The sequence below is a fragment of the Nasonia vitripennis genome, chromosome 2 (assembly GCF_009193385.2).
Source record: "Nasonia vitripennis strain AsymCx chromosome 2, Nvit_psr_1.1, whole genome shotgun sequence".
Taxonomy (NCBI): Eukaryota; Metazoa; Arthropoda; class Insecta; order Hymenoptera; family Pteromalidae; genus Nasonia; species Nasonia vitripennis.
Window position 1 is genome coordinate 2,234,561 of NC_045758.1, and position 22,727 is coordinate 2,257,287.

A 22,727-nucleotide genomic window follows, 5' to 3' on the forward strand; every position below is an offset into this window, starting at 1 on the left:
TTTGCTTCCAGCTATGAACAGCAGCAACATTCAGTTTTGATCCTTGAAGAATAGGATCGCCGTGAGAGATGGCCTTTGATGGATGGCTCTATTCTGCCTCTTAGATCCTCGAAAGTTCAGCAAGCCAACTAACAATGTGAATAGATATTCCCAGATGGTTGATGGCACCGCCGAAATCGATTATATTTATAGCCTCTCCGTGACTACAGCGAGTCCACGAAGATGGAGAGAAATGTGAGAGCAGAACAGAAAGTTTTAATTGTTGAACACCAGCAGGTACATATCCTGAACCTACAGCAAGAAACCTTCAGAACGTTCTCTCGATGGACAAGCTTGCGAGCTGTTGCTTGAACGAAGGCTCAACTCTTTCTGATCTATCATGGCGGCCATGCCCAAGCGCGTCGCCCGCACCAGGGAGACCCGGAGACTAGATTTATAGCCTCTTCGTGACTACAGCGAGTCCACGAAGATGGAGAGAAATGTGCGAACAGAGCAGAAAGTTTTAATTGTTGAACACCAGCAGGTACATATCCTGAACATACAGCAAGAGTTCCAGTTATTCTGGTGGTAGCAGAAGAAAAAAAATTAAAAGCACACAGGGTCATCTTGGCGATGGTTAGTCCATACTTTTTAGCAATGTTTATGCTCGAAGATCCAAAGGAAAGCAGTCCACGCATCGTAGATCTGTCAAGCGAAACCAATCTTACTTTAGAAATTTGTCGGGGTTTTCTGGATTACGTTTATGGACTCAAAAGTATTGGCGATCTGAAAAACATTGTAATGGAGCTTTTTATGTTGGCCGACAAATTTGGCATGCCGACGCTAAAAGCAGCTTGTGAGAGCTTTCTGTGCAACAACTTAACTCATGCTAATGTAGCTAAGCTTCTTCTTTTTTCGCATAAAAATAACTGTAATTTTTTGAAGAAAAGAGCAATCGCTCTGGCGAGAGCTAATATGGAGGTCATAAAAAATTCTAGCGAATTTGATAAGATATTTGAAGACAAGGATTTGATGCGTTTATTACTGTAAACTTTAATACTGCGCTACGATCAGATAATCATCCGTTGTAATGTTAATAAAGATCAATAAAAAGTACTTTTTCTATTTCTTGAATCAATTTTAAAAAAATATTTCTCCATCTCCGCAATATCGAATTTAAGGACTATCGCGCATTCACAAAAAAAATACCGAATCTCGGTCTCAAAAAATTTGCAATGCAAAAACGCTATGAAGTAAGAGCATAATCACTCGAAGCTCACAATCATATTCGAAGCATTCTTAACTAAAACGCTAACTCAAACTACCTTGACCGGCGTAATATTTTCCGTTTCTTTTGCATATTAGCTTTTTTGCAGCCGAGCCGAGCGCAAAGAGCAGATTGTTGGCTCGTAGGCGCGAGCGAGCGAGCGAGCGCGCGCGCGCACACATACACACACACAATAATTGCGAGAGGCCGCAAATAGCACTTCGTAACAACAATGAACCACAAGACGGCCTTGCAGCGGCCGCCAGCCTCTCGCAGGCGCGTGCATACTGATGTGAGTGTGTATGCGCCTGCGACTCGAGTGCACCTACACGCTACGACGAAAATTACTGCAAACAGCTACTGCTGTATAAATTGACGGGAGATGAAAAGTGAAAATTTAGGAGGAATGCCATATCGTGAACCAGGCAATTTGGAACATGTACGTGCGAAATTCTAAATCACAACAACCGTGTACGAACGCTTTCTTCTGGGCTACGACGCTGCCTTTCGAATCCAAGCATTTATGTTACATATATAATACACTAATGCCGCGCACTCGACTGACGAATATGTTCTCGATTCTTCATATTTGTTTGGTCTCTTGGGCGTAGAGTATCGAATAGTGCGACAGAAATAAATCGAAATATATACTCTTCACGCCTCTTTCGTGGCCGAGTGCAACTTGTTGGTCCAGTATTTCATCTTTCGTTATCTGGCGCAGTGTAAGAAAATAGGTCAGCACAAGGAGAGGTATATAAATTAATTTTCAAATCAACTGTTGTTACTTTCAAAGTGGCGCCGTCGTTACTAAACGATCCAATTTGTATACGGATTTACAGAGATAGATACTTTTGTTGGCCGATAACACGAGTTTTTACTTCAAAGTTCATATCAAAGATCCGTATATTCTTGATTTATTTTTTCATAATTATCGCGTAGGTCGCTTTCGAACGTGATCCCGATTTTCAGAATAATTCGTAGAAGTAGCCAAAGGGCTGGGAGTGCACGTCGCTTCGTTTATGCGCGACTCTTTTGAACGAGCCGCGCATGTGTGTGTGCGTGTGTGAGTGTGTGTGTCGGGCGTCCCACGGAGAGATAGAGAGAAAGAACGGACGGAGCCCGGAGGCCGGAGTTTATTAGCTCAACCCCCCGCCTGGCTATAGGGATACGAGCCTCTCGTTAGATTCCCGACAAAATATTGCGCTTCTTCTTTGATTTAAAGTCAAGGCCATGAAAATGTACAATATTTTACAAGTGTTTTTTAACATCCTTTAAAATCTTGAACAGACTTGCTGCGAAGCAAGATTTGAATTTGCAAACGTTTGATTGTAAATGACATGACAAATCATGAGTATTGATTTTCAAATTCGATTGTGAAAAATATCGAGGAATGAAATAGGCATAGCGCGTGCTTCTAAAACGCGGCTGTACTTCGCTGCAGCTCGAGCTATTCCCTCTTTGTCCCGCACCCCTTGTAGTTCTGCCCGACATTGAAAACACATAGGGGCGCCCCTATTTTTCGAACTACACGCAACAATTGTGCGTTGCTCTTCGCATACTGAGCGCGCGCACAGTCGCTACCATTACGAAAATGTTCAACGCCAAAATGCATTCTCTCTATTTCAATATCTTTTGTCTTTTAGTCGCACGTATTTTATTTGTAGTACTTATTTTTTATCAAAAACTCTTTTGCGGAGTAGTTGCTTGGCTTTCGATCGTTTAGACCATTTCCGTAAAGTCAATGAATGTATTAAGAAACTATCCAGATTCAAATTAGGTACGTTTCATTTTAAATTACAGCTGCTTGTTGAGCAATATCGAAGACTTCAAGCTGTAGCATGGGCTATGAGTGCACACTGCTTTCCAGTCTTGAAGAGCAAAACACCGCATTTAACTGGACGATAGAAAATTGGAATTTAATCGCTAATACACCAGGCAAATTCAAACCCAAGCCATTTACTTTGGTTGATTCTTCGGTAAAGTGCAGTCTGATTTTAAATTTTTCCGATTGGAAAATCTCGGTATCGATTGATATTAACCGACCATCGACTGCTTTATTACGATCAAGGACATCCATGGTGCTTGTGTGGGAAGAAGATTCCAAGGAAAAATCATATAGAATTTTAGATGAGGATTATGTCACAGGAGAAGAACTTTCCGGGCATTATATTTATAGTTACAAATTGTCTGAAAAACAGGAAGTAAATGAATATATCGGGCAATCACACTAACTTCATATCACTATAAATTGTTATTGGGATAGATCCGTTGTAAGATACAATCTGCATACTGATGAGAAAAAGATTTAAATCATATCTGACAATCAGGAAAACTGCCTTTACCGCAAAAAGTTGACTTTGAAAAATTATGGTCCTTTGCATGAAAAGAATCAAATATGCGACGTTACTATTAAGACGGCAGAAGGAGAATTAAAAGCACACCGTGTCATATTAGCTATTGCGAGTCCATACTTCTTAGCGATGTTTAGCAAAAATCTCAAAGAAAATGCTGAGAGCATCGTTGATCTAACGAAAGACACTGACGTAACTTTGGAAATTTACGAGGGGTTTCTAGATTACGTTTACGGTTTGAAAACTGTTGAAGATTTGAAAAGTATTATAATAGAACTTGTTTTGGCCGACAAGTATGTCATGCAAGAACTTAAAAAAGCTTGCGAGCAATATCTATGCGACAACCTAGATAAGAATAATGTAGCCAAACTTTTATATTTTTTACACAAATATAACTGCGAGCATTTGCTGCAGCAAGCGCTAGACTTAGCCAAAGATAATATAGATACCATAAAAGAATCAAACGAATTCGAAGATATATATAGAAATAAGGACTTGATGCTTTTATTACTGTAAACTTCTATGATTTTATAACAACTTTTTAAAATAAAAATAAAGATAATTAAGTATTGTAAATGTAAACACTGATTTTATGCTTTTATAACTGTAAACTTCATTACGATCTCGCAACAATTCCTACCTAAGAAGATCGTTAGCGCCACCATGAAAAAAAACGCAGCTCAGTACGATTTACTGATTATGTTCCAAATGTGCGAAAGGTAATAAATACATTAATAAAAATATATGTGGATTGAAATAAAGTATGTCTTTTTTTACAGCTAACTGTCAAGCAATACCAAAGAATAAGTACTCGCAACATGGAATTATCGGTTGCAATCGATTCCATGCTCCAAAAGGCACAGGTTCAATGTCATTGGACGATAGAAAATTATAATTTCATTGCCGAAGGAAACGGAAAACTTGAATCCAAGCAATTCAATTTACTCAATTCTGAAATGAGTTGTAATATGGTTTTAAGCATTGAAGATAAATACGTTTCAGTAACGATACGTTTTTCACGGAATTTCATTTCTACGTCAGAATCAAAAGTATCAGTATCCGTTATGGATCCACTTTTAGATCTTGTATTAAACAATACAGTGCGGGACAGATTTGCTACAAATTTGACTACATATTATTTTAGTCTACCTAAAAATTTTGTGAGTGAGTATAAATATTGCGATTCATTAACATTTAAGTGTGTGGCAAAGTTCTTTTGGGATGATTGCACAGTGCGATACAATGTGAATATGGAAGATGATGATCAGAACCAAGATTATGACATTAAAAATGAATGTCTGTACGATAAAAAGCAAACATTCAATAATTATGGCACTTTATATGAAAAAACAAATCATGTGCGATGTTACTATTGTAATAGGACAGGAAAATCTAAAGGCACATAGTGTTATACTAGCAATGAGTCCGTACTTCTTAGCAATGTTTGCCCACCAAAATCTTAAGGAAAGCACTCAACCCACCCTAAATCTGTCAAATGACCAGACGCCACCGTAGAAGTTTATCGAGGCTTTCTAGATTACGTATATGGTTTAAAAAGCGTTAACGATCTCAAAGATATTGTCATGGAACTCCTCGTTTTGTCCGACAAGTACGACATGCAAGTACTCAAAAAAACCTGTGAGCAATATCTATGTGACAACCTAAATCAGAATAATGTAGCCAAACTTTTGTCTTTTTCGTACAAATACCACTGCAAAGACTTACTTAATCAAGCTCTAGACTTGGCAAGAGAAGATATAGATGTCATAAAACAATCGAGCGAATTCGATGATATCTATGAAAATAGAGATTTGATGTTTTTACTACTGTAGAATTCTCTACGATTTCGCATCATAAAATATCACTAAAGGTAATTGGCGTTATTTATATTCTATAAATAAAATTAATTTTTCTTCGTAAATGTATTGTAGTATGGTATACTGCTAATTCGATAAGTTAATGTATAGTTTTGCATATTAAAGTCCCTTTGACTCATGGCTTGTTCAAGTTAATAATAAATACATTAAGAATCTTTGTGTGTATTCAAAATAAGTAAATCTACTTTTTTATTCCAGCGGACCGTCGAGCAATATATCAGAGAATCCAATACTTACAACATGGAATCATTGATTGTAATACATTCCAAGTACCAAAGAGTTTCCGAGATCCACTGGACGATAAATAATTGGAATTTGATTGCTAAAAGTAACGGAGAACTTGAAACCAAGAAATTTGATTTATTGAATTCTAAAATTGTTGGCAAAATAATTTTAAATATTACGGATGGGAAAATCGCGGTGCCGATCCGCATCAAACGAGAGTCCCTTCTTTCGTTACAATCCAGCATATCGTTATCGATTGCCGGCTCTGTTTCAAGTCTTCGTTTGTGCATCGACGGTGTCGTTCATGAAAGAATTACAAAGGGTTTATCTACGTATTACTTCAAGTTACCGGATGATATTCAGGATGAATACACCAAAACCAATGGTTCCTTAATGTTCAATTGTATGGTAAAGTTCTATTATTGAGTTCTATTTCTCTTATTGCCATGCAAACTTGTAACGATAAATCTGTAACACTTTTTCGAAATATCAATAAATTCAATTGGAAATTTGTCTCAAAGTAGTAGCTATTACCTATACGTTCAAAGCCCAAAAGATCGCCGTAAAAGCAAGCCTACACGTCTCCTCTCAAAAGAATCCTTCTTTTTCTATCTCGCAAGAAGAGATGGAAAAATAATCAGCTCACTGCAATAAGACGAGCGCGCGCACGAAAGCTTTGCGAGCACACAGAGCAGCAATTAATGCTCCGCGAACGGGTTCGAGGTTATCATTCGGCCGGCATTCCCGGATACTCGCTCGCGAAATAAGGCAAAATAACGCCGTCGGGAGAGAGAGAGAGAGAGAGAGAGAGAGAGAGAGAGAGAGAGAGAGAGAGAGAGAGAGAGAGAGAGACGCGGATAAAGATGAGGAAAAACGCAGAGCGAGAGTGAACGTGGGGCGACATCTCGGCTGCTTGCCGCGGCAAAAACGACTCAAGAAAGGGAGAGAAAAGAAGCAAAAGGCAGCGGAGACGCGATGAAGGACGCGATCTCGCGCTGTGCGCAGCTACCGCAGTTCTCTTATTCCTCGATGAGAGATCGCGCAGCTTTGAAAGTCCCGCGCGCGGAGAATGGCGAAGAGGCAAAAGAGAACAAAGTGGAGCCGGAAACGTATGACACGAGCGGCAAGAAGTGTGTGTGCAGCGTGAAGCATACCTGCCTGCGCTTCAAGCGCCGCATATACCCTTTGTCTCTTTCTCCGCGTCTTCTTACATTATCACTTCGATGCTCTCACATCGCACGATGATGCCATCCGCGAGAAGAACCTGATTCCTCAAACGTTCGACGTCGTTCGTCTCGATTCCCACAGCGGATCAGCATAAAAGTGTGAGCTCGCGCGCACGGCAGAGAGGTTTCGGCTGTGCACCTCTCCTCTCTCTCTCTCTCTCTCTCTCTCTCTCTCTCTCTCTCTCTCTCTCTCTCCTTCTGTCTCCCGAGTTCGTGACCAGAATACAAGGCGCTCGATCTCGAGCGAGCCGAGGGGGGAATCTACACGCGAGAGAGAGCGCGCAAAACGATCCGCAGGACGATTCCAGGAGCCGCTCTCTGCTACCGGCGTATGAGAAAAAGGTCGGAGAGAAGGACGCGGCTGTAGCATAAAAATCCAGCTCAGTCGACGCGCCTTATTTTCGACAAAGAGCTCTCCGACCGAAGTGAACGATAAGGTCTAATTAACTGCGCGCGAGAGCAGCATCCGCGAATGATTTCTCGGCGGCGCAGCGTCAAACTGCGGCACACGCGCGCGCATAATCAGCAGCGCTGATTTAATTACCAGCCGCTACGACTTTGCACGCGATCTCACTCGCGCGGCCGCGTAATGAGACTAAGTACGCTCGTTTAATTGCATTCTGGTAAATGAGCAGCGAGAACTAAGCTTTTGTCTCGGCTGTTTATTTGCGCGCTGCCGGACACGGTTCTCGGAAGCTGTGTGCTCTGCAGCGAGCTGTTTAGTCCGGGAGGATTAATAAACTCGAAAAATTAATGAAACGCGCTTATCGCCCAACCCCGTTCTGCGTCTCAATTCCGGCGAGTGTCTTGAAGCCGACTCGCGAGAAAGGGACGAGAAGCAGAAGGAGAGAGTAAGAGAGAAGGAGCAGGAGGGAAGAGTCTACGCGCGGAGCCTTGTCATGAAACGAACCGGCCCCACTTGCCACTGTCAGCTCTGCGCTGATTTATTGCTACTTCAGCGCGTGTTTCTCTCCTCCTTCTCCGTATACGATCGCGCGATACAGCCTCTCTCCCCCACTCGGACCGTGTTCCCGTTTGAATTTCGCCGTGATTTTACGCGCTTGCATTTTTTAAAATTCAATCGCGCTTTCGTGGAAAAAGCTAAGAGCTCGATAAATTCAGCTCTATACTCCGAGCTAATCAAAACCTGGAATAATCTCTCTCCTGCGGTCACCGCGACGATATATATATTTCGGTCTCGATTGCTCAGCCTTGACTCGGCCGATAAATCAGTAGAGCACAAAAAATAATCCCCGTTTCCGGAAGCGTCTTTTTGCGCCACCCACCGATGCAGTAGCCGACGTAATAACTCGCGCAGGTGCCGAGGGAGATTACACCGGCCGCCGCTCAGCAGCTCCGAGTGCAAATGCAGCGCAGTCGGAGTCTTACTCGCTGCCATTTGCTCGAGGCCTGTAATTTGCGCGGGGCGATATCCTCGCCGAGCGAGAGCTGCTGGGCGCATGTAATATACGCGCGGGGATCACCGAGAAAAACCGGGGTGTATGTGTGCGTGCGCTGTTGGGGGGAGGGGAAATGTTAATTGAAAATTTAATGATCCGCCGCGCGCTGTGTGGCGCGATTTTGTTTCTCTTTCTCTTACTCTTCTCCGGGTATGCGGGCTGTGGAGAAATTATGCTATAGTCGTCGAGAGTGATAGATTATCGGTTTATTAGGTTCGATACGCGATAATTTCGATCGTGTTTGCGTTCGCGGTTAATACAGCTGCGCACTTCGCTACAGCGCGAGCGATAAGTAATTGACTGCGCGGTTTCGCGGATATCCTCTGTTTTGCGAACGTCGAGCGATAAATCTTCCGCGCGTGCGAAACAGATCGTTATTGCCGCATTAACTAATTACCCGCGATCGTGAGTTTGCTTTTACAGAGACCTTTATCGAAGTTGCGATGTATAATTGAAGTGTTTTGCCATCGGACGCACTCAACGAAACGATAACTGAAAATAGTCAATTTGGATCAACGGCGCGAAAGGGTCCTGTTGATTTTGATTCTCTTCCAAGCCAGCTCGTATAAGCCTCGAAACGTAAACTTCAATTTTGTCTCATAAATTTGTAATCCCCGTTATACAGCCGGATGATTGATTGACCGCGCACAAGCGCAATGCTTTCGTGTTCGCGATCGATCCGTTATCCGGTGCCCAGTACCGGCATCACTCGAGCACACGTGTATGTATCTAATAATGTTATCGATGTTGTACGTTAGAATCATTACTTCTCGACTCGCTGAAACGAAAATCCCGAAAACTAAGAAGCTACTACTTGGCACATCTGTTACCCTCTGACTAATTCACGTCCCACATCTCGAGCGAGTCTATCGACGGAACATAAGCGAGTAGACGTGTATAGGAAGACAGATGCCTGCGAGAGGAGCGACGATGATACATCGCCAAGATGGCGCGTTGCCCACTTTGCTGATCGTGTTTTCAAGAGCGCGCGCTCTGCGGTACAGCTCGAGCACACACACATACACGTTTACACACGTATGTGGGCGGAGATCGCGAGCAACTTGTTGAACATCGCGAGTGTCTAGCCTCTTATCGCGGAAGTGCCTGGAAGCTCGGAAAAGCTCGGCGTAATGCGGGCTATAATTTATTCGCCCTCGAACGAACATTCCCTGTTTATCGCGAATCTCGTTTCGTATTATGCGATTTTCGACACACACATACTCATCGTGAGCCATCTCCGAGAGCTGGAGCGCACGAGAAGCGAATTTTCCAGACAGTCGCGAGTCGAATTCATTTCGCATTCTAAACTCGAATTCAAATCGCCTGTTCCCCTCGATCACATCGGCGGTGATGCAGTCAGTCGCGTACACCCTATAACGCCGGCCTACCGGGGAATATTAAATGCAAATGGCTTCGTCGTCGGCTCTCTCTCTCTCTCTCTCTCTCTCTCTCTCTCTCTCTCTCTCTCTCTCTCATTCTGCTCCTGCTTTTTCACCGGTATATACACACGCAAATCGGAGATGAAGCCATAAATTCAATTTCTCCCCCCCCCTCTCGCTGTCTCTCGACTCTTTGTCGACGAGGAAAGCCCCATAAATATTCATTCGACGGCGGCTCGCCGCTAGAGGGCGCCTCGAGTGAGTGAAGCTCGCGATATCGCGAGGAGCGCGGAGAGATCGCATGACTGACGTCACTATTGGCAGAGCCGAACGCGAGCTTCTGCGATTCCTGATTTATCGCATATCTTCCTCGCCGCGCAGTCGCTTCGTATATGGCAATGATTTAATACGCCTTTGAAGCTTCTGCTCTCTTATGTGCCGAGAAAGATAAACGCGGATGTGCACGGCTGTATTAAGAGCTCCAGGTGTACATCCTGTTCGTAATCGGATTTAGAGTGTGTAAACTAGTGCGGATACGGTGCGTTTATCGTGCGTTATCGGCGAGCAAATGACGCAGATACAGGCTTTTTATACTCATCGAAATATCTCGATAGATATAAATCGCTTTCTCCGGCCGCTGCAGCCGATGTATTGGTTTACTAATTGCGCGTCTATACCTCCGCTTACAAGCTGTAGCTACAAGCTTCGGAACCATACACGAGTATCGAAGATTCAGTTCTGCACTTATTACCTTGGCCGTTGGCGTCTTCTCCTGTAGGCGCCGAGAGCAGTACACACAACAAAAGTGTCCCCGGCTGCTGCTCGACGTATTCATGGGACACGTGTGCGATCGCTCATGAATAAGTACAGCCGTCTCGCTATCGCATTGTCTTCTTCTCGAGATGAGCTCGCGATTTATATACGATTTTGAAATAGTGCCAGAGTTTATGTTTACACAGTAGAGTGTAGAGTTGAAATCGTTTCGGTTCGTGTTTGCGTGTGCGTGTGTGTTGATGAAAGTTGTTGCGGGCAAAACGTTACCGTGAAACCGATCCCGACGGTGGCAGCGAAGTTTCCGTGCTGGAACTTTCCCGTATCGAACTGCACAAGTAGAGATGTTTTGCCGACTCCGCTATCGCCGAGTAGTATGGTCTGAAAAATAAAGCACACACGGCTTTAGATACACTCTCTCTCTCTCTCTCTCTCTCTCTCTCTCTCTCTCTCTCTCTCTCTCTCTCTCGATCCCGCGAGAGGCGACGGATCCAATATAACGAGATTAACTTCCGACCTCTGCCTGGGTATAGAGATAGATGTGTATAAAGCTTCTAGTCGGCATCAGCGCCATGGGCAAAAACGCCGCCGCGGAGGAAGAAAGAGCGCAGCGAGCGCAGGGGAATCGTCCAATCGGGACCGAGTCACGTGGCGACGGTCTGGGGGGCGGACTTGCCCCGAAATCTCATTCCGGCTCTCTTATATTCCTCGTGTTTATACACACGCTTATTTTATCGGTCTATGCCGCTTCTACAGAAGGACGAATTGATGTACACAGCGAAGCGCGTCGTAAAACGCGGGATATCGACAGGTGCAGCCAAGTCGTAAACGTCCCGAGGACTAACGATTTCCTGACGTCCCTCCGCGCGTAAATTCGTCCCAACGCGGAAGAGTCACGCGCATTTCGTAATCCGCGTAATACCCCGCTCGATAATCGCCCCCCACTCTTGAGAAAAAAAAACGAGCCAAATCACGGCTCTCCCGGTGATTTAAGCCTCATTGTGCTCTCCTAACAACACCTCCGCTGACTGAGCGCGCGCTCGCTCTTTCCCCATACCCGGAAGAGAAGCGCGGCGGCGCCAATTAGCACGCGCGCGGCAGCTATTCCTCGAGAGAAAGTACAGCGGCACACGAGCTGCCTGCACTTTCGGCGCCGATCGCGATCGCTCTCCTGGGAACAGGCTGTAGCGCGCGCGGTATTTTCAATTTTCAGATGCATCTGCGTGCAGAGCTACGTGCCTTGGTTTTTTGGCCAGGTTGGCAAGGCAGTCACGTATCGGACGAGAGCTGTAGATGGACGTGCGCGAGCGACCGGCCCGATAGTGCGCGGATTCGAGGCTGATAAGGAGCACGTGTGATATCGCGCGTCGATCTCGGAGGAGTGTATGAAAACCGCGCTGAGAACAATAGCGCGAAAGACTAAAAATTAAGCTATTCTCACGCTGTTAGAATCGACACACCCAGTCGATTCCTTTCCACGTGTGTGCTGCCCCTATCGCGCGCTCATTCGGATCGTGTCGAGCGGGAACGACTGCTCTAATCGAACTATAAAAGAAGATAGCTCGCTCGAGGATGACAACTCGATCAGCGCACCGTATCGACTTACCCGCGCGCGCGCGCACTTCTTCCCGCGAGACACTCGAGAAGCTTTCAGCGCTGCGGTATGTAACTACGCGTGAAATCGAATTGATATTTTACGTAACAGCGCCGATAGTCGATAGAAAAATTCGAGGAAACGCCAGCGCACCTGCGACACAGCTCATCAACGGCATCACCTAATACTCGCCCCCGTTTCCAATCAATTTCTCTCCAGAGCTTCTTCGTTACACTCGCGCGCGTACGGCCGCGTAACCGCAGCGACGCCCATAAAGAGCGCCGGAGCTCTCTTTCTCTCTCTCACTCGTAAAACCGGTATGGAGACAGCCAGTGAAGATTTATCGGCGCGCAAAGTTGCGCCGCACTCGCGCGATCAGCGATTTCTTTTGGATAGCCGAGTTTCTTCTCCGCGCGGAAGTGAACCACTGCGGTATGTGTATGTGTGATAGCGATTGTGGAACTCGATGGAATTCACCCGGGTTTCTTTTTTGCGCGGAGAATTGATTCCATACTCGCGGAGAGAAGGGAAAGATGAACGGCTGCGGGAAGAAGGATAGTTCCGTGGAATGCGCGGTTTATCATTTCATCGGGCAAACTCAATTACACGCGAAAAAACGACTCGCATTAATCGGCCCCGATGCAGCAACCGCAGCAGCGCAGTAGTATACGAGAGAGAAAGAGAAGGTCGCGGACATTCGTATGCTAATCGCGCGGCGCGGAGAGACGAGAGAGAGAGAGAGAGAGAGAGAGAGAGAGAGAGAACTGCTCTCCCGCGACTCGACAAACCGATAAACGTGAACGCGCGCCTCTCGTAAGTACACATCAGCATAGATAATGGCTCGTTGGCTTTTAGCCCCGCGGCGTGCTACTCACCGATGCGCCGCCGCGGCTCGAGCGCTGTATAGTCCTGAAAATTACGACCGGCTGAATTTAGCGTTAGAGAGTTTTTTTCCTCTACCTAACTTCTTCGTTCAAGGGTTGTGGGAAAGGAGTGACGCGAAAAATTGCTCGATAATGCCCGGTATTTTTGGCGTCCTTTAATTTCGTTGTGCAGCCAAGGCCGTTCTCGCCGAGGACTCGAGTACGTATCTGTGTACTTCCGGCTTTCAGCTCGTCGAGAGCGAACTTTGCGATTCCACTATCCGGGAAATGAAGTTCCGTCGTCGCGACGGCTAGGACAACGAAACAGCCCACCCGAACGTACAACTTCCTTATTAGCTTCGACGAAACCGTGTCAAACGTTCCAAATCGTAAAAAAGCCGAGCTGCCTTACGACTTTCTCTCTGCACACGTGCATCGCGAAAATTTACGGACGGTGGAAATGTCAGCGTGAATAATTGAAAAATCCAGCAGACGTATTCCCCGCGTCGTTTCTCCCCCGGTGATCGATGCACTACCTGCACCGCAACTTCGATTGCTGTGCTTTTCTCTCTTTCTCTTCGATTTTTCGCCGCCGTTTTCCGATCGACTCTACGTCCGGGACAGCGAAACAACGAGCGAAAGAAAAGCCGTGTACGGAACATCGATTCAACCTCGAAATCGTCCGCACGTTGCAATGCGCTCGTTCTCTCTCCCGTGCGTGTGTCCCATTACCGCGAGGACGCTAACTCAATTTGTATGCGGGAACGCTCGCGCTTGGGCTTGCGCTTAAGGTCGCGCGCGACTCTTTCGTCTCGTCGCCTCGTGTACCCCCGCTTTGTATTGTCTGCGCGTGGACATACGTGCGCGAGATACCTTTAGGCTCGTTAATCGCATTCCATGCGCTGCGAAGCTTTGTTAAACGATTTTCGCGAAATTCGATTTCGTCGGGTGTTGAAAACTCGACGCGATGGACTCGTATGATGCATAGGAAGGAAGATCCGCGGTAGCGGCTAACTAGAATCGAGATAGCGCGGAATATGCGCGCGGGGGAATAAAGGGCTCGTCGTGTTTATGCGGCGAGGGAAAAGGAAAGCAGCTCTCGGGGCAGCAAAAACCGGCCGCGCAGCGAGATGATAGAGACCCCCTACCGGTTTCCACTCGGCAAAGAACTCCTCGCTCGCAGATCGGCTATCTCTCCCTCCCTCTCTTTCTCGTTAGGTTTCTTGCGCCGGTTCGCTGAAGCGACGCGGGCCCGACGAATAAAAAGGATTATTGATGAGATATGACACTGAGGAGCGTAAAATATGTCGGTGCTTTTTTCGAACTCGAGTGTGTGTCCGCCGCGAGAGAGATAAGGGATGTGAGCAGGCCGCCGCCGACGACGGCGTAATCTCGACGATTCGAGCCTGTTTATTTCCGCTCATTAGCCCCTTTCTCTCACGAAAATGGGTTAATTAGAGTGGAGTAGCTGCCTCTATATAAATTAGAAACTACTTTGATCAATCCGCGAGAGAACACAATGTAGAACACGCAGCTTTCTGCGAGCGTCGCGGTAATTCATGCTAATTTACGAAGCAGCAGAGGGAGAGCGACTGAACGGAGGCAAAAAACGAGCATACCGCGTGCGGCAATCGGTCTATAAACCGAGAGCCAGTAGACCTCCTGTCGCTCTTTTTGCGCGATCGGAGAACGACGAGCCAAAGAGGAGGTCCGAGAATCCGAGGCTGCTGCTGCAGCGGAGAAGAAGAAGAATAAGAAGAAGAAGAAGAAGAAGAAGAAGAAGAAGAAGAGAAGGAAGAGGAAAAGGAGGAGGGAGGGCCGTAGCTAAATGCCACCGGCCCCCAGACATTGTCGATCATTATTCCGCTCGTTTCCCTTCTGTATGCGCTGCGCGCGCTGTGCGCCGAGGGAGTCGACCTTGAACGAGATATAGCCGGCTGCAGCAGGACTTGTTTCGCGCATTTCTCTGCTGCTCCTTTTCTATACCTACTCTCCTCTCTCTGCTTCGAGTCTCTCTTCGGGGCTTATCGCTCCAATTACTTTTCATTTTCGTGCCCGCGCGGCCGCATAAATTTATGCCCGCAATTGCGAGATCGGAGATAAGAGTCTACGTGCCGCCGCCGACGAGGAGGAGGAGAGTTTTATACTATCGGCTTTCAGATCCGCAGATCGTCTTGTTGGAATTCGCCGCGAGAGCGGGGATTATCATTGGATGTATTTTGTTTGTTTCTTGGCAAATGATATTCAAGCGTGTCTCTCGTCTGATTTCAGGTCCGGCCGATTCTCTCGACGATCAAACGCAGCTACGCCTCGATCGGTAAGTCATTTTGCTTATACATACCTTGTGCACGTAGTTCTCCGGGTTGTCCTGGTCGCGCTTGTAGCTGCTCCAGACGTTGTCGGCCAGTCGGGACTTGGCGAAGTTCGACTGCTGCTGGCTGTAGTTCTGGAGCACCTCCGCCGGCGGTTGGTAGTCGCGGTAGCCCGTCGGCGATGGCGTCGCCTGAACCGCCCCTGCGAGCCGCTCGCTTAACCCCGGGGCCTGCATCTGCGACTTCCCGTCCTCCACCTCGAACACGTCGTCGCTCATGCTGTCGTCGCCCGTCATTATCTGTAAGCCGAAGAGATCATATTTGGCCAGTTTTTCAAATCGAGTCTCGAGGATTAAAGTTTCACTCGCATTATCGGCTGGCACATCCTATATACTCGACGGGGGAGAAAGTCAGTAGTGCGAGGCTACGCGCCATTGTGTTATATTAGCCGGCGAGAGTCTATAGACTAGACACGCGCCATGGGAGCGTTATGTGCATAACCGCTTGCCTCCCTCTATTATCGAAGCGTATAGCTGCAGTATGCGCGCGGCCGAGCGACTATTTCCCCGTGATATTACGGCTGAGGTAGCGATGATCAGCTCGGCGAACATTCTTCTATAGAACATGAAATTATAATTTTCGCACGAAATTTCTAATACAACGTAATACGATCTTTTACACTCGCGCGCCCTTCTTTCCTTGCAAAACAAGTTTATCGCGCGACGTTATTACACCATCAGAGCAAAAGGCTCTGCGGTCGTTATACTTCAAATTACCGCGTATCTTCGAGCGGCGGACACTCCGCGCGATCTCGAAGTATAAGAAGACAATTGAAGCCCGAGAGAGAGAGAGAGAGAGAGAGAGAGAGAGAGAGAGAGAGAGAGAGAGAGAGAGAGAGAGAGAGAGAGAGAGAGAGAGAGGGAGAGAGATGGAGATAGCCCGCTCTCGCGTCGTAATCTCCGTCATCCGGTTTACGAGGAACTTCCGTTTGACTCGGCAAGGGCGCTCGCGCAACGGAGCACATATTATGCGCGCGGCGAACGGCCTTTTTACGCGCGAGTTGTAAAAGCCGCGCACAGCTCACGGTAGTTTTGCCCCGCTAACGATATACGCGAGATTTTACGCGAGATTTTCTCCTCCGCGAGAATACATTATACACCTCAGCCGAGAAAAATTTTCAAATCACCCTCCGCAGCTGTGGGCCGCCCTCCATCACGCTTTTCGACAGCGGCAGACCGCCCCGCGCAGGGGTCGCCGGGCCCCACCTCTAGCGACCCCTGCGACCTTGGACGCCACGGGCCAATTATGTACGAGAGAGTGCTCTCCGCGCCTCGCGAGGACGAATGAAAGTGCTCGCGCAATTGTTCTCGTCTGGAGGTTCGAAGAGTGCTATCGATCCGACTGCGCGATGACGAGGATATTCGAGGGATCGTATACACTGTATTATACGTTGAATTCGCAACGCGCGTGCCGAGTACTTACGTTCAGGGAGGTGGAGGCGGGTACTGTCACCGTGGAAGGGCTGTCGCCGCTGCCGCCCCTCATGCTTCTACCGACGATGCTTCAGTTGCGAACTGCGTAACGTAGACTAATACTGCTGCTGCTATATAGGCGCGGTGCATTCTGAAAGGGGAAATTATCTAGGTTATATACGCTCGATCATTATTAATTCCGGCGAAAGGAAAGTCCCTCGTTAAACCGCTCTCGCGGGTAAATCTATAAATTCGTTGATTTTATACATACACTGCAGACTTAATGGACTATTCGAGTTTACGGCCGATAATTAAGCAGCACTAAAGCACGCGTAAACCCGTAATAACCCCCGTCCGAGTAACAGTTTTAACCCGCCGCGTATTCTCGCAATCGCTCGATGTGTATCCTCAAAAACGAATTAAACTTTCTTAATCCAGAAGCTGCTGCATATCTCCACTCGGCATAATCAAGCTTCGGCAGCAGCACGTGCATACGGCCAAAACTCCTCTTCCCGCAACTCGTACACCCACTCGAAAGAGCAAAGCCGCGCCGGCGCTTCAATCCAGCGAGCGCTCGAGTCCATTCATAATTAAAACGAAGCCCCATGACAGAAAGTTGCCCGGAGGGGGAGAGCGAGCAGCCGCAGGCTACAAAAGCACCCCCTCGTTGACTTTATCCTTATCGCGCGCGCGACGATGCGTCATTTCCGTAAAAGCCCGCCGAGCGACTCGTATCTTACACTGCGAGTTTCGCGCTGCAGCTCTCGACAGATGGTATTTTGTTCTGGAGAGGACTGTTAGTTTTAATGAACGAGAGGATTATTATTTTCGATTCGAGCCGCATGCGCTTGCAGTCACGTATGTGCAATCTCCGTCCGTAGCATCCATCTCTATCAAACTTCTTCTTCTTCTTCTTCTTCTTCTTCGTCCTCTCGCCAATGCAAATATAAGCCGGCGACTCATCTTTCTTCGATGCGCGCACACATGTCGTCCCTCTCTCTCTCTCTCTCTCTCTCGGCTTTGAGACGCTCTTTGCACGCGCGACACGTACCACACCGGCGGCTGAATGTGTTCCGCGAGTTTACTCTAATTTTACGCTATTCCTTTTTTCCCGTCTCTTCTGCGGCGTGTATAGGAGCTTCGCTGCGGATGCGCGCGTTGATTAATGCGACTTTCATGCGCGAGTGGGGGAGTGTAAACATATCGCTCGATCAATCATCCTCGAGCCAGCGCTTGCGTTATTCTTTTCATTTCTGCGGCTATTTTTGCGCTTCGAGACTTCTTCGTCTTCCTTTTGTCCTCTCTGGCTGGCTGCTGCTTTTCTCGCTCTCTCGATGTTATTTTAATGTATTTTATGCTCGCGCGTGCGCTGTTTTCAATTTTCTTTTATCGCGCTCTCGACGCGCTTATTATGCGTTGAGGACGTGACGTCGTGGCGAAATATTTGCTCTTGAGAATTGAAAAAAAATATTCCGGTCCTCGATTCGGTGGAGGCGGCAAAACGAGTCTGCCCTAGTGGACGAGCAGCTTAACCCCGCAGAAAAATCGATGAGTCGGTAAGGCAGATGTTCTCTCTCACGCTCTGGCTCTCTTCCCCCTCTCCGCTCGTTATCAGTCTATATATCTGTCCCCGGCATCTCAGTCGTTACACACACTACCACATCCCTCTCTTTCTATATACGCGATAGGCATAGCCATGTGTGCAGTGGCTGTCGCACGCGTGTGTCAGTCCGTTGGTCATAAGACACCGGCCCACCCACTGCTTCGCTGATCCCACCCGCCCACACGTGTTCTCTCTTTCTCTAACCCACACAGACACGGGCGCGTCCATTGCCGCCGATTGGAAGGTCGTCGGCGGCCTTTATCGCCGGTTCGCATCTCGCCGTCGTCTTCTTCTTCGTTACCCCCTTCGTCCGATGAGTTTTATATTATATACGCGAGAACCGAAGAGGAGACTCGCGGAGGGCTTTTTTCGCGTTTCTCGCTGCGTTTGGCGCTGAAAGAGACTCTAGGCAGCCGACGTTTCTTGACTTTTAATTGGCTGTCTGCACGAGCAGATGAGTGACGTAAGATAGACGCGCCGGACACCGGACTCTGTCGGATGTGTGCAAGCGTGTGTATGTGTATGATAGAGTCTTCCTTTGACGATTTTGGAGTTTGTGGTTTTTGGAGGTTGATGTATGTAACGCGTCGTGGGATTGTTGTTCTACTGAAGATTATAGCTGCTATATTTTATTACTCAATTATAACATGTTTATCAACTATTACGTAATGATGGTATTTAACAATAATATTTGAACTAAAGAACGTGTTTTTGATGAAACGAAGAATTAGTTTCCGATCGTGGAAGCATATTCCAGCATTCGTGTCGTAAAAAACGTGCCCAAATGAGAAAAAACATTGCAAAATAAAAATTAACTAACCAAAACTGACATAGTTTCATGTTATCCTTAAGAATGAATGGAGATTGTATGGTATGTTGTATGACTGGATGATGTTATTGCTGAAGAAATAGCAATAACTAACCAGTACTCATGTATTTTTAGTATTGTTAATCCGGTCCTGCGAACAGGAAATATTCTTTTCCTCTGCAGGATTGCGTCGTTATAGTGTGTTATTGTGCAAATAATATCAGCTCTGTATCGAATACAATTGTTTTGTAGCTCTGGAGTTAAATAAATAAATAAATAAACTATTCTAAAACTGTGATTTTCAACGGTGAGCCTGCTTCAAGAGAAACATGCGATTTTTGGTGCCCACCCGCCTCGGTAGCGCAGTAGGCAGCGCGTAAGTCTCATAATCTTAAGGTCGTGAGTTCGATCCTCACCCGGGGCAATATTTTTTTCTTCTCGCACCGCGATTTCATTTTATCAAATGTTATTGCCGTGCTTCTAATTTTCTCATTTTCAGCACTTCTTATCGTGATCGAACGTTCGGCATTTCATTACAGAACATAGTCGATAACGTGAATGCTACATGTAGTAGTGTTACGCGTATAGTCTATTCTAAAAGCACGGGCGAATTTAAAAAGCCGTAGAATAAAACATATCTACTCGATTAATCTGCATAAAACAATAACGCCACGTTTCAATCATACTTCGCAGAAATGCCAGAGTTCACGGTTAATATCCCGAACAGCGTTGAATTAATTATATGAAATCAATGCGGAGCAATCAGGAATATTGAAACTCGCATATGTACGGGCTCAGACGATGAGAAACGCCGCGCTATGCACGTATACTACGTCTCGGTAATATTGCAACGGAGTGGAATACATTCGCAGGCATTACCAGCTGCTTTGACAGCTTCTGTTCTTCAACCCAACGCGATTCCCTCTGCTATTGAATTATGCAGCTCGAGATATGAAAGCTTCAAGGCCGGAGAGTCGCTCTCAATGTTAACGTGCTGTTGCAAACTTGCTAAACGTTGCGAAATTCATTACATGGTTGTGAACTAGTATGAGGGCTTGAAGCGCAGTGAGGAGGCGAATTGTTGAAATAAAAGCGAAGCAAGTCTGATATTGACATGGCCCTGATACTTCGGGTCCTAAATTGATTTTCATCTTTTCCTCTTTTCCTCTATACCCGAATCTTGACTTCGCAACTTTCTCGAGCATATCAATTTCTACATTCCGTACATTTCCACACATACTCCTCACCCGCATATAACGCAAAGTTGCATACCTGCACATAATGACAAAATTCCTCGCTCCTCCCATCACCGCGTCTAAACCACCGCCTCGCCAATCAGCCTGAATCGCGCGATCTAATCGGCAATAAAGCCGGAGATGATCCGTTATCTCCCTTGATTCGCGCCAGAGGTTAAAGCTCCCCCAGCCTAACCCTTACCGACATTCTCTCTCTCTCTCTCTCTCTCCCTCTCTCTCTCTCTCTCTTTTTCTTTCTCCCTACACAGCAGCCTCGCAACGCGCAGAATCCGCTCTCGCAGGGCAGTTCCCGCTTCGATCAGCAGGCTCGTCACGTGGTGCTGGCCATACACATCTCTCAATAAGTATACACACGCAGCGCTCTCGTAAAAAGCCCAAGTTCGCGGCGATAACAAAGAGCCTGTATGCTTAGCTCGTAGCTTTATTTCTCGAGGAAAATAGCGCGAGAGGGGTTGAGAAAGTGCGCGAGGACGGATCGATCCTCGACGAAAATAAATGCACAGCCGCGAGGCGTCATTGTGCGAGGAGTGTACGTGCAGAGTCTGAGCGTATGTGGCGCAGCCCTGCGCCCGAGGATTGTGACCTAGTTTTTCGCCTTTTCACCGAGCTGTAATTTTCGCGTAGCGTTTAACTGGCCGTTTAGGCCTTTTGAAACTTCGCGCAGTGCTAGCTCTGAGTCTCGCTCGAATCCTTTCTTCCAAAGCTGGCCTAGAAAGCACGCACTCAACGGTCGCGGAATAATTTTTGAATTTCGAAACACTCTCCCCCAGCATCGATTATCACTAATCAAGCAAACTCACACGTCGATCCGCTGAATAATTAAAGAAGAGCGTAGAGCTTCGTCTACCCTTGAAAACTCACCCCTCGATCCGAGTGTAAACAAAGGTCGATTTCTCCCCCTTGGCAGTGTGCTGTTGCAATCTTGCACTATTTTCCGCGAGACACTTATAGCTTCTCACACTCTCGGCTGATTGCCGAACTCACGCACGGGAAATCAACAAAACGGCTGCTACTGTGCGGTCTGCTCGAGATCACGTGACCCGCGCATTAGCGAAAAGTCTGGCGCAGAGAGAGGTGTTCCGTTCATTGAGGAAAACGCGGACGACGATCGCGCGTTCGACTGGTAAAACTCTGTGGCGCGGCATACTCCCCCCGAGAGAGAGAGAGAGAGAGAAACGACGGTCAGAGAGCGCCCACAGTGTACGCCTGCGTCGACGACCTAACCTCAATTTCAATTTCGCGGCGATAGCACGGAACAGCAGCGGAGGCAGGGATATTGCGTCACGAAGCTTGTTGCATATGCCTGTGTGTTGGATGTAACGTCAGGTGCGGGTGTATGGGTCCTTGTAGCGCGCGGAGTATAAATACTGAGAGCAATTATCGTGCGGGCGAATGAATTTCCAGGCAGGAGCTTTTACTTTTGAAATTCGACTATTAGAACAGCAGCAGCTTCCTCTTTGCTGAATATTTCTCGATAAATAATTCCCCGCAATCTCTTCCTAATTACGCCGAGCGATAGCGATAACGAGCTGCGAGACCGGCCAATTAATTAACTCGGAAATAAAGCTCGTAAACGCGAGCAATGTCAAAGCCGTACATAAAACTTATCGCGAGCCAGCTCTCGAGTACGTATAAGTAATCAACATCGTCGCTCGGCTCTCTCTCTCTCCGCTGATTGAATTTGAATTTGCCGCGCCGTGTGCACGCTCCGCCTTCGCTCTGCAGCGGCGCTTCGCGAATCGATCCGTTCCGGCGAGGTGACGTCACGCACGGACTCCCGTGTATTATAGCAGCGCACGTACACCCACACCTTGTCGCTCGCGACGCGATGAAGGAAAGAACGAGGAAAGAAAGAGACGACGTCGGCAATCGATGCAAGCCTACTCCGCCAGCAGTGGGAAACTCTCCCACGCGATGCTGCTGCTGCTGATGTGTACGTGTAGGTAGAGTCCTTTTGTCTCGGTTCGCCTCCGTATCGGAGTGTGTGTCGGGGAGAGTTATATATTGGATTGGGATGGATGGCGAGAGGTATCGAGGATCCCCAAGGGAGCACTTCTGATCCAATGAGGTTTGGCGAATTATAGATTCGTTTATGGCCGGATGTTTTAGAGGGTTCCAGAGGGTACAGCAGACTGGGATATTGGAAACGTTTTTCAATTCCGACGGAATTCTTCGTGCGGAAAAGTCAGTTTAATTTAGGCTATTGGGCTCGGTTCTATAGCTTCGGGGGTACTCATTTTTTATGATGAATGATCTTATCCGCAAGTTAATGAAATATATTCGC

General features: G+C 47.1%; 1 protein-coding gene and 1 non-coding gene across 4 annotated transcripts in view; one reads left to right on the plus strand and one right to left on the minus strand.

Moving 5' to 3' along the window:
• The window catches only part of LOC100115635 (ras-related protein Rab-37), a 51,963-nt gene extending 30,292 nt beyond the window's left edge, over positions 1–21,671 (minus strand). The window contains exons 1-4 of one of the 3 annotated variants that reach the window (XM_031923343.2): positions 21,305–21,671; positions 16,787–16,927; positions 15,334–15,603; positions 10,806–10,916 (exon numbers count right to left, since the gene is read on the minus strand). In XM_031923343.2, the coding sequence (XP_031779203.1) occupies positions 10,806–10,916; positions 15,334–15,603; positions 16,787–16,849 (444 nt within the window). In that variant the 5' untranslated portion in view covers positions 16,850–16,927; positions 21,305–21,671. Of the gene's footprint in view, positions 1–10,805; positions 10,917–15,333; positions 15,604–16,786; positions 16,928–20,459; positions 20,532–21,304 lie in introns of those variants that run through there. The other 2 variants (XM_032596713.1, XM_031923344.2) reach the window with 2 other exon arrangements.
• TRNAM-CAU lies at positions 19,539–19,611 on the plus strand. Its single transcript has one exon. It is a non-coding gene; the product is annotated as a tRNA-Met (tRNA).
• Positions 21,672–22,727: the final 1,056 nt, after the last annotated feature.